The sequence below is a fragment of the Alosa sapidissima genome, chromosome 24, assembly GCF_018492685.1.
Source record: "Alosa sapidissima isolate fAloSap1 chromosome 24, fAloSap1.pri, whole genome shotgun sequence".
Lineage (NCBI taxonomy): Eukaryota > Metazoa > Chordata > Actinopteri > Clupeiformes > Clupeidae > Alosa > Alosa sapidissima.
This window is the reverse complement of record NC_055980.1, coordinates 14,426,499-14,440,804: the sequence shown is the minus strand read 5'-3', so window position 1 is coordinate 14,440,804 and position 14,306 is coordinate 14,426,499. Positions and strand designations below refer to the sequence as shown.

Below are 14,306 nucleotides of genomic sequence, written 5' to 3'. Positions count from 1 at the left end.
GAAACTAGGTAAAAATAGACACTATTTTCATCATCATTATGATTAAATAGACAAGGGCACATTCTGCACTGCATGCACCTCAAGTCAAGTGTATTGCAAGAAATCTTTTTTTCTCCAAATACATTTACTCTGTGCAAACCTGCCTTTAACTATTTGAGAAGTAGGACAACTGGCTGTTCAGACTGGTTATATGAATGATATTTGCTACATGTTTTACACCTTGATTTGCTACCCCATGGCATCAAAGCTCTACACACTGTAAACCCTCTGTAGTCTATTCCTATGTCAGTCAAGCTGCAGTTTGGCAGTACTGACTGTACTGGCTGTCTCTGAGTGTGTAGGCCAGTGTTACTTCTGTTGTTGTTCACAGCCATGTGCCTCGGACACACACCTGGAGCTACGGACGTCGCTGGCCATACGCTCTTTGACCACACAGGCTCCTCCTCCTTCTCCACCGCCCCACACCCCCAGCACCCCTTGCCTCGTCGGGCTACTTAGCAGAGAGGTCTGGGTAGCTTACTAGTAGTGCTTAGCAATCTAATTCAGTAGATGGGACTAAGAATATCAGCCCGGAAAGTCATGAGCTTCACCACTGAGGAGAGGGGAAGGCCAAACACGCAAGACTACAGAGTGTTTTTCAGTGAGTAGTGTCATGTCCCTTGGATCGGTGATTGAGTGATTCTGTTGTTCTTGTGTGCATTACCTTTTTGTATGTACAGGTGAAGATGTTTAATGGTATTCTATTCAGTGAAAAATGCTTTGGTTGTATAGAGCACAATCCTTGCATACTTATTTTCATTACAACAAAGTAACTTGTAGGAGAATGAATGCAATGGTGCAACCAACAGTTACACCAAAAGAAAATCCTTCAACGACTTAATTTTAATGTCTTCACAACCAAGTGTTGTTTTCCACTAGAGGTGAAAACACTGGAATGTACCATTAAAACTTATATAATGCAAACGTTTCAGCAAAAAGAAAGAATACAAAAGAAATGGAAAAGAAACACACCAAGCGACGGCACACAGTGTGCAAGTAGGATCACATCTTAATTTCTAACTAACAAATCAAATAAAAAGAAAAAATAGTTATAATAATAATAATAAGAAGAAGAAGAAGAAGCCAGGAGATTTCAAGATAGTGGATTCCATCCACTATAATTACCTAACGTATCCTAACACTGTCTAACCTTTAAGCACTATGTTCTGACTGAGTTAATTTAGGACTTCCATTCTGTCATTTGGGTCTTTGCATTTTTTCCATTGCAATGCTGAATTGTCTGATCAATTTGAACACCCTATACTTCTTCTTCATACATCTACTTCTCTTTTCAGAGAACTCAGAGGGAAAATACATCTCCCCATTTCACGACATACCCATCTACGCAGATGAAGCCCAGGTATTTCCAAACACAAAAACACACACAAAGCTACTACAAAGAAGGGCAGCTCTTGGATGTCAAATGTGTCAGAAATTTTAATTGTAAGGTCAAGTTGTCAATAAGAGCATTGCATGTGTTATTTTCTATGACCTGATATGCTGGAGTGTTGCCTGTCCAGTACAATGTTCTTCTGGACAATATAATCTAACACAATAAAAAATAATGTATGGACACATCAAAAATCACATACATAGAGTGGAGAGTTGCCCATAAGGTTGGCTGCCAGGCATACACAACCCTGTACTCTGCCCTTGCTTGCCTTACCGCTTCTATTTCTGTACACAAATATAGTATTTTACAGTAGATACAGTACTGAGCAAGTACACAAGAGTCTCATTATCTACACTGAGTTTTTGTTTTGCTTGTCTCTTCAGACAGACTTGATATGGCCTCCAGCATCAGTTACATACTGTAAAATTATAAGGTGTTTAACTCTGAAAAATCAATAACCCACCTTCCAAGAATCCCTGCTTAGTAGCAATCTGTATTTTCCTTGTGGGCTAGCCTGCAACACAAAGGGCTGTGAAATGAGCAAAATCACTTCCTTTGTGTTTGGTCAGGCCAGTAAAGGATTCAGTGTGTCCATTCTGAGAAATAACAGTTATTAAACTTATGTAACTGCCTCAGGCCTGCCGCCTGACTATCAGGAGGTGACTACTGGACGAATTATGTCCATAATGGAGATGACCAAGCATAGGGGGAGACTCTCTCATTATCCTCCTGTAATATCTCACACTGTTCACATTTCACATTTTAAGAGCACAATGTATTTTCAAGCCTCCCAGTGGTAGTAGGAAGGTATTTGATTTGCTGAGATAAAATACTAAAATGTGTACAGTGTGTTATGTGCATTGACTTTTATGCATTCTCTCTCTCTTTCTCTCTCCCTCTCACTCTCTCTCTCTCTCTCTGTAGAACATATTCCATGCCGTTATTGAGGTTCCAAGATGGACAAGTGCAAAAATGGAGGTGGGAGTTATCAACTGTGTTAACTGCTTTTGCCATCTCATGCTTCACCATATTCTTACCTTTGAGGCCTGACTTTACTTATCTGTTAGCTGTTTGCTGAGTTGCAAAAATGAGGAAAGGTTTCCCCATTGACTAAAGAGAAACTATGCAGTTTTGGCCATTCCTTCGCTTCGTTTTCTTGCTTTTTGCTTGCAGGGTTCTCTGCAGAGCTCCCCCTACAGCTTCAGAGTAGGCCTACTGTATATATTTTTTTATTCCAAAAAGAATTCCGTGGAAATGCATGGATTCCAGTTGCTGCTACTGGAAGCAACTGGAATCCATGCATTTCCAAGGAATTCTTTTTGGAATCTGATCCCTTATCATACCTGTTCATTCGTTCTCGTTGCTCGACTTATCGTGACTAAATTCAAGATGGCGGCGAACGGTAAACTTCCTGAAGGTACTGTCTGTATAAATCGTCTGGTAAATAAACTACCAGTGCTTTTTCACAGTTCTCAATGTCTCATTTTGAAATGTTAGGGCCCTCTGAAGTCTACAAATGAAGTGCGGAGCTACTACTTATTTGCATGGCTAGGCCGATGCCCGAGGTACCCCCTTTGAAAACCTGTTGGTAGCATCGGCTAACTAGCACCAGATTTCGGAGTGCAGGGGACAAGCCCAGATGAGCTATGAGACAAAAGTTCACACTCGGTGTCATGTTTCAACACACTTTAGGTCAATATCACACCGAACTTATCCTTTAAGGTCAAAAAACTGTCAAGGATACATTTAAATGTATACAAATGTATACAAAAGACCACAGCTTTAAACAGAGTCCTCACCCTTTTTCACTGACAACATTTAAAAATGTTTTCATTATAGACAGGGCATAACCCAGAACGATCTGATTCAGGTCACTACCAAACATTTCTCAATTCATTCTATAGTACTTTTTCGCGTAGAATCCATTTCTGCTTGGGACATTTTTATATCACGCATAGTTAATGAGACAATTTGCATATTTCAATACCTTAGCGAATATAAATGCATAATAAAGAAATGTATTGATAATATGGCTTTAAGTAGATAGATTAATGGCTTTAGGCCCAAATAATATTTAAATTGTATCAAATATAACAAATGATCATACAAAAGTATGTTTTTAGATAGGATATTGCAGTTACATTATGTATTTAGTAATGTAATTTGGTCATGTTTTACCTTTTTCGTTCATGTAAAACTTCACCTTTACAAGAACATCATGGCAAAGCAATTATGGATGTTTTTACTTGATTAGTGTAAATATATACTGCTAATACACTGTACCTTCACTGCTAATTAGCATGTACCTTTCAACCAGTATTGCCATCAGCATAATTTGCCAGCTATCAAATCAAGACTGGTATGTCCAGCTAACGTAACGTTTGCATAGTAGGAGGCAATGGTTTACATGTCAAAGAAATCTTATGACAATTTAAAGGTTTTTGGTCATATTTTCAACATTAACAATAGATTAATTAGGATTTTAATACTTTTTTGTAGATAACTGTTGATTGGCAATGGCAATCCAGCCATTTTTACTCTCTCATTCCACAGAAGACAGCAGGTGCTTGCTTTGTTCAAAAGTCATAGGTGAGAGAGATAAGAAGCAAAGTATTGCTACGTCTGGTTTGAGCACAATTGAAGACAAAGAATCTCTGTGGGTCAAGGTGCAAGTACATTCTGGTGATGAGCCTTATGAAAAATGTACTTATGTGAAAGACAGACTTGTGAGCACGACCGCACAAGGTGTTCATGCTCATTCAACTTGCAGGTTGATCAGGACACATTTAGAGAGGAAGCAAAAAGAGTGTAGTGTGAAAGGCTGTCACAGGTGTAGATACACCTGAAGAAGTATATGAAGATGACAAACAAGACAAAAAGAAGAGAGTCTCTGAACGAGTGGTGAAGAAACCATCATATGTTTCATCTGCAACAACAGGACAAATGCAGATACAAATCCATATGCAGATTGTAGCCGAGGCCGATGCTCTGAAGAAAGGTCTTTCAAAAAGCTACATAACCAAATGACAAAATGTACCTGGAGACAGCAAAGAGACTAAGGGCCCTATCTTGCACTCACTGGCACTTGTATCCTTCCTATTTTGCATTTGAGCAGAATGCAGCAGAATTTTCCCTCCACAGACGCACATCGGTTAGGGAATGAACTTGCGCTCCAGGGGGTGGTTCAGCGAAAAGAGGAGGCGTATTCCGGCGCAAACGTTCCCTGGTACCAGAAAAAACCTAGTCTAAAGTCAGTGGCGCGTTTTTCACATGCTATTTTAAGAGCGCATGCTTGGCAATAATGTAGCGTGGTTAACTTTTAATCTCAAAAATTATTTCAAGTTTTTGCCTGAAATTGCACTGTGCCTATTTACAAGGGCATTTTTCCCACCTCTTCTGGGGCCTACCATCAAATGTTGGACCTCTATAGAAAGCTGAGAACCTCTAGTTTTCGTAGGAAACAGTCAAAATAAATGTGTGATGACCTCACAAAGAGTTACAGAAGCTAGAATATAGTTTTTTCTTTCTGCCGGATTACAAGCATCTCTGAACTGACCACATTTCAGCCCTCTAGGTCAATTGATATGACTTATAAACACAACTGAGCCCTAGCACCAGGTCTTGTGAAGTTGTGTGCAAAAGTAGATCAATATAGAATGAAAATATGAGTGCTTTAGACTACTATTTGCCAAGGTATGCTCATGCGTTTTGTAAAATGCCTATGGAAACTCCCCATAGGACTTTTTGTTGTCCAAAATGCATACTGACAATCAAATGCTTACTGCACATGAACCCCTTTGTGTAGAAGCATAATCCTGGTCTCAAATGAAAGGTAACACTTTGAGGTTTCTTGTGAACTATTTAGATTGTATATCAGGTGTTCTGATATAGACTGACTACACAAAATATGGAATAATTACAAAAAAGTCTCTATTTTGCATTTACTTTGTTGGTTCAATGAGTGTGTATAAGATAGACTACATCTGGACAACTAATATTGGATAACACAACATGAAGATTCAATTTCTATGGATTCTTGTGAATATTTCAGTATTGTACATGAAAAAAGTTGTCATTTTTGGATTCCCAAGAGTCAAAGCTTTGAAATGGTGTATAACATTACTATGCTACATAGCAATATGGTGCATACATTTGATTTAGAATGTTGGAGGGAGGTGGGGGAGGGGGGTAAATTATGTGGTTGCGCTTGCTCATAATTTTTCTTTTGCACAGTGAGATGGAGTAAGTCTTGGGACAGAGAAGAGACGCGGGAGGGAGAGGGTCTGCCGGCCCAGACTGACCTCTCTCTCCCTCAGTGAGGAGGAATGTAGGCGTAAGCTACACCTGACCCGTCAGGCTGTGACAGATGTCTGCCATCTCATGGCAATGCTATTTAATTGAAAACACACACAAACACGCAGTGTAATTGAACTAACATTCGGCATACTGAAGATGTGCTTCAGTATGCCGATAGGTCAGGAGGCACTTACAGTACAGTCCGCAAAAAGTCACAGCATTCTTTGTGGCATGTTGTGTTTTACACAACATTTCCATGAATCATGGATGTGTTGATGACATAAATGAGGAAATATTAGAGGACATAAGGAGGCGTGATGTTGAACTGCATGTGCCGATGCCATTTAACCCAAATGCCCCAGCAGCAGCACGGAAGAGGAGAGCTTTTCTGACAGAAGAGCTGCATCGTCTATACTATAGTGAGGTATAGTGAAGCAAAGTAATCTCGGTCTAATGTTAGACAACATTGCAAAAATATCACCATGCATTCATAACCTCGTGAGTCAGTGAGAGTGAGCCTAAAACATCGGAAAGTACAGTATGTCTTTGTGACATTTCTTTATTTACATTTTGTCAAAAAGAAAAATGCCAGCCATGGAAACAATTGTGTCAATTTCCTCCCACGCCTGTTTAACCGAAGCAAATTTGGGTGGATTTCTCCCATCCCCACAATGCCACTTCTCTGTCTTTTACGGCCCTGACAAGAACGTCGGTCTCATCGGCTGTGAACCGCTCTTGGTGTGCACCTGGCAAATCAGCCATTATAATAGCAATCTGCCATGGAACAAACACGCCTACTTTTAAAGGGAATGTGAGATCTGATTGGCTTATTGCACGTGTAATGTAGCTACTTCAGACCAACCCATTTTAGATTTGCGTCGGGCACAACTTCAGGCCTCGTATCAGAAATACAGACAGATCAGCAAACTACTACAGGGCTTGTGGTCCTAAGGGAAGCCCACAGCCCCTAACACTAGATAGATAGATAGATAGATAGATAGATAGATACTTTATTGATCCCCAGGGGAAATTCACTATGGAACAGATTTGAATGCCTCCGGGAGGTGAGAGAGGAATTTCTCAGGTAACAGACCCAAAGCAGGCAGCAATCAAACCACAACAATAGAAAGATGGGCACAGACAAGAAGCAGCACTCGACACCTATTCATCCCACAACCCTCGTTCTAGGCGACTCTGCTGTGAGACATATAAATGGGGAAAGGATGATTGTATGTTGTTTCCCAAATGCTTCAGTGTCTGACACAAAAAACAAGCTTGCATAACTGGTGTCAAAATATGCAACTATCAAGCGCATCATTGTGCATGTTGGAGCAAATGACATCTACAGAGAACAGCTGTATGTCAAAGAAGATTTCAAGGAACTTTTCTCGGCCCTATATGAGCTTGGAATACAAATTTTCATCAGTGGCCCACTCCCAGCAGAGGGAAGCCTGGCTCGCAAAAACATGCTTTTCAGTTGGGATGAATTTTATTGACAATTTTAACCTTTTTTGGAATCGCAGGGAATACTTCAGACCAAATAGCACAGAGCTGAGTTGGACTGGGGCCAAGATCTTAACTGAATACTATCACCTCTCTCCTGCACCCAACATCAACACAGAATTGACTTTAAAGCACTATTGCTTGTTTATAAATCAGTAGGAGCAGGACCTAAATACTTGTCAGACATGTTTCAGCAGTACACACCTTCTCGTCCTCTCAGGTCCCAGGTGAAAAACCTGCTAGTAAAACCTACAGTTAGAACTAAACATGGTGAAGCAGCTTTTAGCTGCTATGCGGCTCAGCTGTGGAACCAACTTTCGGATGACATCAAAAAGGCCCCAACTGTAGCCAGTTTTAAATCTAGACTTAAGACCAAACTGTTCTCAGATGCTTTCTGCTAACTGTGCCGAGTTACAAATTCTGAATCTGCCTTGATAATTATTCTACCTTGTCTTTTATTACTTTTTTTTACTACTTTTGCCTTTGTTTTTGCTTACTAATTATTTTTTATTTTTAAATGATTTTACCTTGTGTTTTATGTTTTCTTTTTATTATGATCTTTACCTTTTAACTATTCTTTGACTATATTGCCCTTCTATGCTTTTATTTGTTATTTTTGTTTGGTTTTGTTTATGTAAAGCACATTGAATGACCTCTGTGTATGAAATGCGCTATATAAATCAACTTGACTTGACTTGACTTGACACGAGTATAATAGCAACAGCGCTTGAGATCCGCCCACAAAGCTACTTGTGTTTTGCGTTTGATACTTGTGTTTCAGATCGTTAAGATAGGGTCTTCTTTTGAGTGGACAATCATTTGATATGTTTGCTGTGGATGTATACTACCATGGAAGCTGCTACCTGTCTTTTGCCTTCCCTTACAGCCACTTAGAGACTACACTGGACAAAGAAGAAAAAGAAAAATTTAAATATTGGGCTATATTTTGGCGATCAAAAATGCATGGTCACTGGCGACCATTCAAACAAAATAGTCTACTCGCATCTGCACTCGACGCGCATGGCGAAAAACTTGAGTGTACAATCGGAATAAGCTTTGCGTCGTGATAACAACACACTTTGCGCTGCGCTTTTGATCATCATATTAGAGCCCATAATGTTACTGAGGACTTTCTGAAATTGATCGAAAGGAAAGTGAAGGAAAGTGAATGATAAGGAAGCTTATCCGATGAAAGATCTGCCTGAGGACATTGAACATTTGAGCACTAAAAAAATGGGTTGCAAGAGCTTGCTTGTGCTTACTAGAGTCTGCATTGGCATTTTTGTTATTGGCATTATTTATGTAAATTTACTAATATAACCATGACCAGGATTTACACTGCAGATAACTTTACACCTGAAAGAGATAGAATATTCTTTAACTAATTATAAAATGTCATCCAAACATAAGTGGATCTACTATTACTGTATACTATTTCTACAAGCTATTTACTATTACTAAATCAAGTGGACAACTGGAGGGGAAGATCAGTTACAACACAGCATGAAAACAAGACAAGTATTTCTTCACCGCATGCAAATTAGTCAACAAAATGATACCCATATGCAAATTTCCTCTCACAAAATAATGCACAGAGTGTATATTTGCACTAATTAAGTAAAAACATTCATAATTGCTTTGCCATGATGTTCTTGTAAAGGTGAAGTGGCACATGAACAAAAAAGGTTAAAAAAAAATCTAATTTGCATAATATTTGATTTATTTAATATTTTTATATTTGATACAATTTGAATATTATTTGGCCACAAAGCCATTAATTGATCTGCTTACAGCCGTATTATCAATACATTTATTTATTATGCATTTATATTCACTAATGTATTCAGATATGCAAATTATCTCCTTAACTACGCGTGATATAAAAATGTCCCAAGCAGAAATGAATTCTACGCAAAAAAAGTACTTTAGAATCAATTGAGAAAAGTTTGGTAGGGACCTTAATCAGATCATTCTGGGTTTTTCCCTGTCTATTACTTTTCAGTAACCTTGAATGAAATTTCCATGACTTTTCACAGCCTTTAAGTACGAAATTGCTTACTTTACGTCACAGTGGCATGAATGTGACTTAAACTAAGGGGTTGGATAAAATCTAGGCTACTTTCTTCCACAATCCCTACCATTCTATATCTATGAAGGAAGCGATCTAAATCTCCAATGTCCCTGGAATGACAAAATTTAATTTCTTGACTTTTCCTAATCTTTTCAGATTGCGACCAAAGATCCACTGAACCCTTTAAAGCAGGACATAAAGAAAGGACAGCTTCGCTACGTGTGCAACGTGTTCCCACACAAAGGTTATATCTGGAACTACGGAGCAATCCCGCAGGTAAACATTGAATTGCTGAAATTATATCACGAGTAACACAATATTGTTTAAATCAGTTGAGTTATCTGTCATAATATTGGCATAACCACGTTATGCAGATCAGTCATTTATTTTTGTGTTATTGATCATTGTCATGACAACTGTCATAGTCAATTAGGCAAACAGCATGTTGATCACAAGATGCATTTTTAATCACACTTGACAAGGCAACAGTCATGCTTCTAAAAAGTTTTGCTATTGCTATAACTGCCATTCATTGTTCAGTGCCATATTCATTGTACAACTGCAATGAATGAATACTATTACATTCTATTGTGTGTTTAGAGATACATGAGTCTCATGACATAGGGATCAGGTGAAGTGTTAGCCTACTGACACATCCTCATACTTGCATGCATAATGCTTAAATACATGCATACGGATTGGTAAACCGACAATACAGCTGACAGCACACTGCTGTGTGTTTCAAGATAGATAGATAGATAGATAGATAGATGAGTAGATAGAGAGATAGACTTGGACTCCACAAAGTTTGATCCAACAACAGACATGGCTAGACTTGAAGTAGCCTATTCTACAGATACTGTTGAGTACCCAGCCACTTTCATTCATTTTTCCAGAAGATTGCAATAGAAGTGAATGTAACAGTGCAGGTCAATGAGTATAAGGCGTCTGTGTAAGTGGTATTGATCTCTGAATCGACCCCTCGACCCCAAGATTCTGCCGCTGGGACATTCTTCTGTGACACTAATGGCTGTGTGGAGTTCAGGTGGACTTTTGAGACATCCTGTGCGCCCTGTCTTCAAGGTTTAGCTTCAAGTGTTATTAGTTTATTCTCAGGTAGGAAAGAAATGTAATTTAATCTGTGAAAATGACATATTCTCCTCCTCACAAATCCAGACTTGGGAAGACCCACACCACAAAGACGAGGACACGGGGTGCTGCGGTGACAACGACCCAATTGATATCTGTGACATCGGCAACAAGGTATTCACAGTTTTATTTTAAACCCTATCATTTATGTCCTATCATTATTACTGGGGTGGACGATACAAATGGTGTAAATAGACAAATGGATGTGTAGGAATTTGGACATACATAACATGTTACCTGATCTTTAGTATCTCAGTGATCTCCAGAGTCTGTTTTCTTTTAACTCCCTGCATCACCTTTTACCTTATATAATAGACCTTATAGTCAATTTCACAGTAGATCAGTCTTCATAGTGACATGAGGAGTGCATTGGCTAGTGTGTTTCACATCTTGTCATGTCATCATGGTCAGGTCTCAAGCAAGAATGTGACAGAGCCTTTGCAGTTGTTACTACACACTTCCAGTTGTTACTTGATTAAAGTGTTCCCTCCATCAGTGCTTTTAAGTCTAGGCTCAGAGTCAAAACACACCTGTATTCTGGCCCTCTAGTGTCCAATTTGTCGTTGTCTGTAACTCTGTGATGCAATGTCTGTAACTCTGTGATGTGATGTCATGTAACTATGTGCTCGTCCCTGGCTGTTTAACTGGTCACTGTCATGGGTTTGAGTCTACCTGCTGGTGAAGGTCTTTTAATGTCTATGTGTATATTTATAATCTGGTTCATGTACACTGTACAACATTGTGGCCAGGGGAAGTTGTGTTTAATGGCTTCATAAATAAATTGCACTTACCTTACTTATTTCTATGATGTCTGGCATCTGGCTCTTAGGTATGCTCTCGAGGTGAAATAATCAAGGTGAAGGTGCTGGGGACGTTGGCACTGATTGACGAAGGAGAAACAGATTGGAAAGTCATTGTAATAAACACTGAGGACCCGGAAGCCAGCAACTTCAATGGTATGTATTATTTGTGCAGAGGGAGAAGGTTCACTGGAGCACACACAGATGACCTTTAGTTGTATTTTATGAATACAATACAATTGTATTTATTTTATTATATAAAATACAATTAAAAGCCATCTCTGTGTGCTACGGTGAACCTTCTCCCTCTCCACATGATCGGTCCTCTGCCGTGAAGCACCAGATGTGAAATCAGAAGCGTGGTGGAACTATGTTTTTTGACTATGTATTACTTGTACATTTGACCATTATGGATTTTACCATTTTTGGTATGTTTTCCTCGTGTTGTATTTTCATCTTATTTTACGCTTGATATTCACCTCTATGTGCAGATATTGATGATGTAAGGAGGCTGAAACCTGGTTACCTGGAGGCAACACTAGATTGGTTCAAAATGTACAAAGTTCCAGACGGAAAACCTGAAAACCAGTTTGCCTTCAATGGAGAATTCAAAGACAGGGTTTGTTGTTCGTTGCATGTCCATGGATAACATATAGACATAGAACACATAGAACATAAAGGAATATCTTGTTTTTTTATCAAATGTGAATAGCTAAAATATTTTATGATGAGTATATCAAGGCATTTGTAAAAAAAGTTGTGTTGTGTTGTTTGTGACACAACCACTAGAGATGTGTCAAACAACACAACACAACTTTTTTTACAAAATGGGTGTTTTTTAGAGCTTAGTGTTAATTTATTGAATGGTGTATAGGATGTGAGGTTGACATGATGCAACATAAAGTTACCAGCTTTTAACAGTACATTCAAACAAGAGTTTTGTTTTGTTATTCTGTTGATCCATGCATCTTTATTTCTAGGACTTTGCCATTCAGACAATCAAAGACACTCATGGTTTTTGGAAAGCTCTGATTTCCAAAAAGACTGATAGCGGTGAACTAAACTGGTAAGTTTTAATGAAAAAAATTAAATCCAATTAATTTTATAAGAAACATTTTGAATCAATAACACGCTCATTAGATGATAATATAAAATGCAGGTAACAATTTTACTTAGATTATTCTAATGGAGATCCAGAAGTTTCAGACAAGTTGCTTATTTATGCTATTGCTCCACATTTCTCATAAATATTTCCACTAGGACTTGGACAAAAAGATGAAGAGTTTTTTAGTTTTATGCTAGCCATCACCTGAACTCCAAACAGTAGCCTAACACATTTTTGTATTCATTCCTAAACCCCCTACTATTTGCTCCCTGTTTTGCCAGCATGAACACCTGTGTGTGTGACAGCCCATTATGCTGCTCCAGTGATGAAGCGAAAGCTGTTGTTAACGCAGTAAGTATTTATCGCCACCATGCTCAGCCTTCTTCTTATTATCATTTTATTATTATTCTTTACTTTTTAAACTGTTCTTTGACTATTGCCCTTCTATGCTTTTATCAGATATTCCTGTTTGCACATGTAAAGCACATTGAATGATCTCTGTGTATGAAATGCGCTATATAAAGAATGTTGACTTGACTTGACTTGACTTGACCCAGATGAACTATGTATATGCATTGAAGAAACACCATGAGTGCATAATATAAATAACTGTCTCCTGAGCTGCAGAACATGAGTACGGAGGTTTTTTTGATGGGTCGATTTTGTTTGCTTTTCAGACAAGTCCTTTAGGTCACTCAGAACCCATTCCAAATTCAGGTATGTGCATTTCTAGAGGCACTTCACATGCCAATTGAAATTCAAAAGCAATATTTTGTGCTAGTCTTAAAATGGGGATTGATTGCCTGTTGGGGAGGAGGGTAGAGTACTGTTGTTGTTTAGCTGATTTAAAAACAAATAAAACTTGTTATAACCATAATTCATGATAAATGTAGGTCCACATTCTCACATGCAAACACTATAACCAGAAAGTACCAATCCACCAAGAGCACAACTTGCTAGCAACTGTTTTGATCCGGTGTATGTATTGAGTGCACTGGCATGTTTGTAATAAAGCAGCTCGTACTTTACGTGATTTTTTCTCCTGCTGTTTTATCATATACCATTATGACTGAGATGTATTTGTGAGAGATGTTAAATGCATTTAGTATGGGTATATAACAACTGTCTTTGTTTTTCAGCTGACAAATGGTACTACTACAACAAGACCTAGTCAAGCTGATGCTCACCATTGTGGAAATTTAAAAAGAAATGGAACCAATCATCAAAACTTACATAACTTACATTAGCAATTGCCACAGATCACTGTTGCTATCAGTTCTCCTCTGCTCTGTATATTTTCAAAGGAAAAAAAGAAGCAAGGATTTTGACAAAGAAATGTGTTTGTCCCAGTTTGCTGCTCTGCCTATTAAAAAGAAAATTAATAAAAGTATAACAAAACCTGGACTTTCCTTTCTTTTTGTGATGAACGAAAAAAGAAAGGCTTTGAATTTCAAAACAGATTTGAATGTTGCATGCACAGTAGCCTATTGACCTACCATCTCTCTAGAAGGATGAGATGAATCTTTAGTCAGAAAAATCCCAGATCAGCATGAAAATACTACATGTCTGGTGCCATTAAAGGTTCCTTCTCAATTTGTCCATTTGTTTCTATCCAGCACACTCCCCGTAGAACTATCTAGAACTAGAATTCCTCTGAAATGGAAGAAGGTTCTTTAGTCTGATGAGACCAAAAGTCAGCTTTTTGACCATCAGACTAGAATAGATGCTATGTGTGCTATGTTTATAGATGCTATGTACGCTATGTTATTTTTGACACCAAACACTGCACATCACCACAAATGCATCATCCCTAAATTGAAGCATGGTGGTGGAACCATCATGCTGTTGGAATACTTCTCGACAGCAGGCCCTGGAAGTCTTGTAAAGGTAAAGGTAAAATGAATTCAGCAAAATTGGAAATGGAAGACAAGCTAGATCTGGCCTGGTCAT

General features: G+C 38.5%; 1 protein-coding gene across 1 annotated transcript; it reads left to right on the top strand.

Moving 5' to 3' along the window:
• The first annotated feature begins 563 nt into the window (after nt 1-563).
• On the top strand, nt 564-13,707 carry ppa1a (inorganic pyrophosphatase 1a). Its single transcript, XM_042082439.1, has 11 exons — nt 564-640; nt 1,335-1,399; nt 2,357-2,410; nt 9,459-9,578; nt 10,479-10,565; nt 11,281-11,407; nt 11,743-11,870; nt 12,232-12,317; nt 12,638-12,707; nt 13,034-13,073; nt 13,496-13,707. Exons 1-11 carry the CDS (start codon nt 580-582, stop codon nt 13,525-13,527), a joined length of 870 nt encoding a protein of 289 aa, XP_041938373.1. The 5' UTR covers nt 564-579; the 3' UTR covers nt 13,528-13,707.
• Nucleotides 13,708-14,306: the final 599 nt, after the last annotated feature.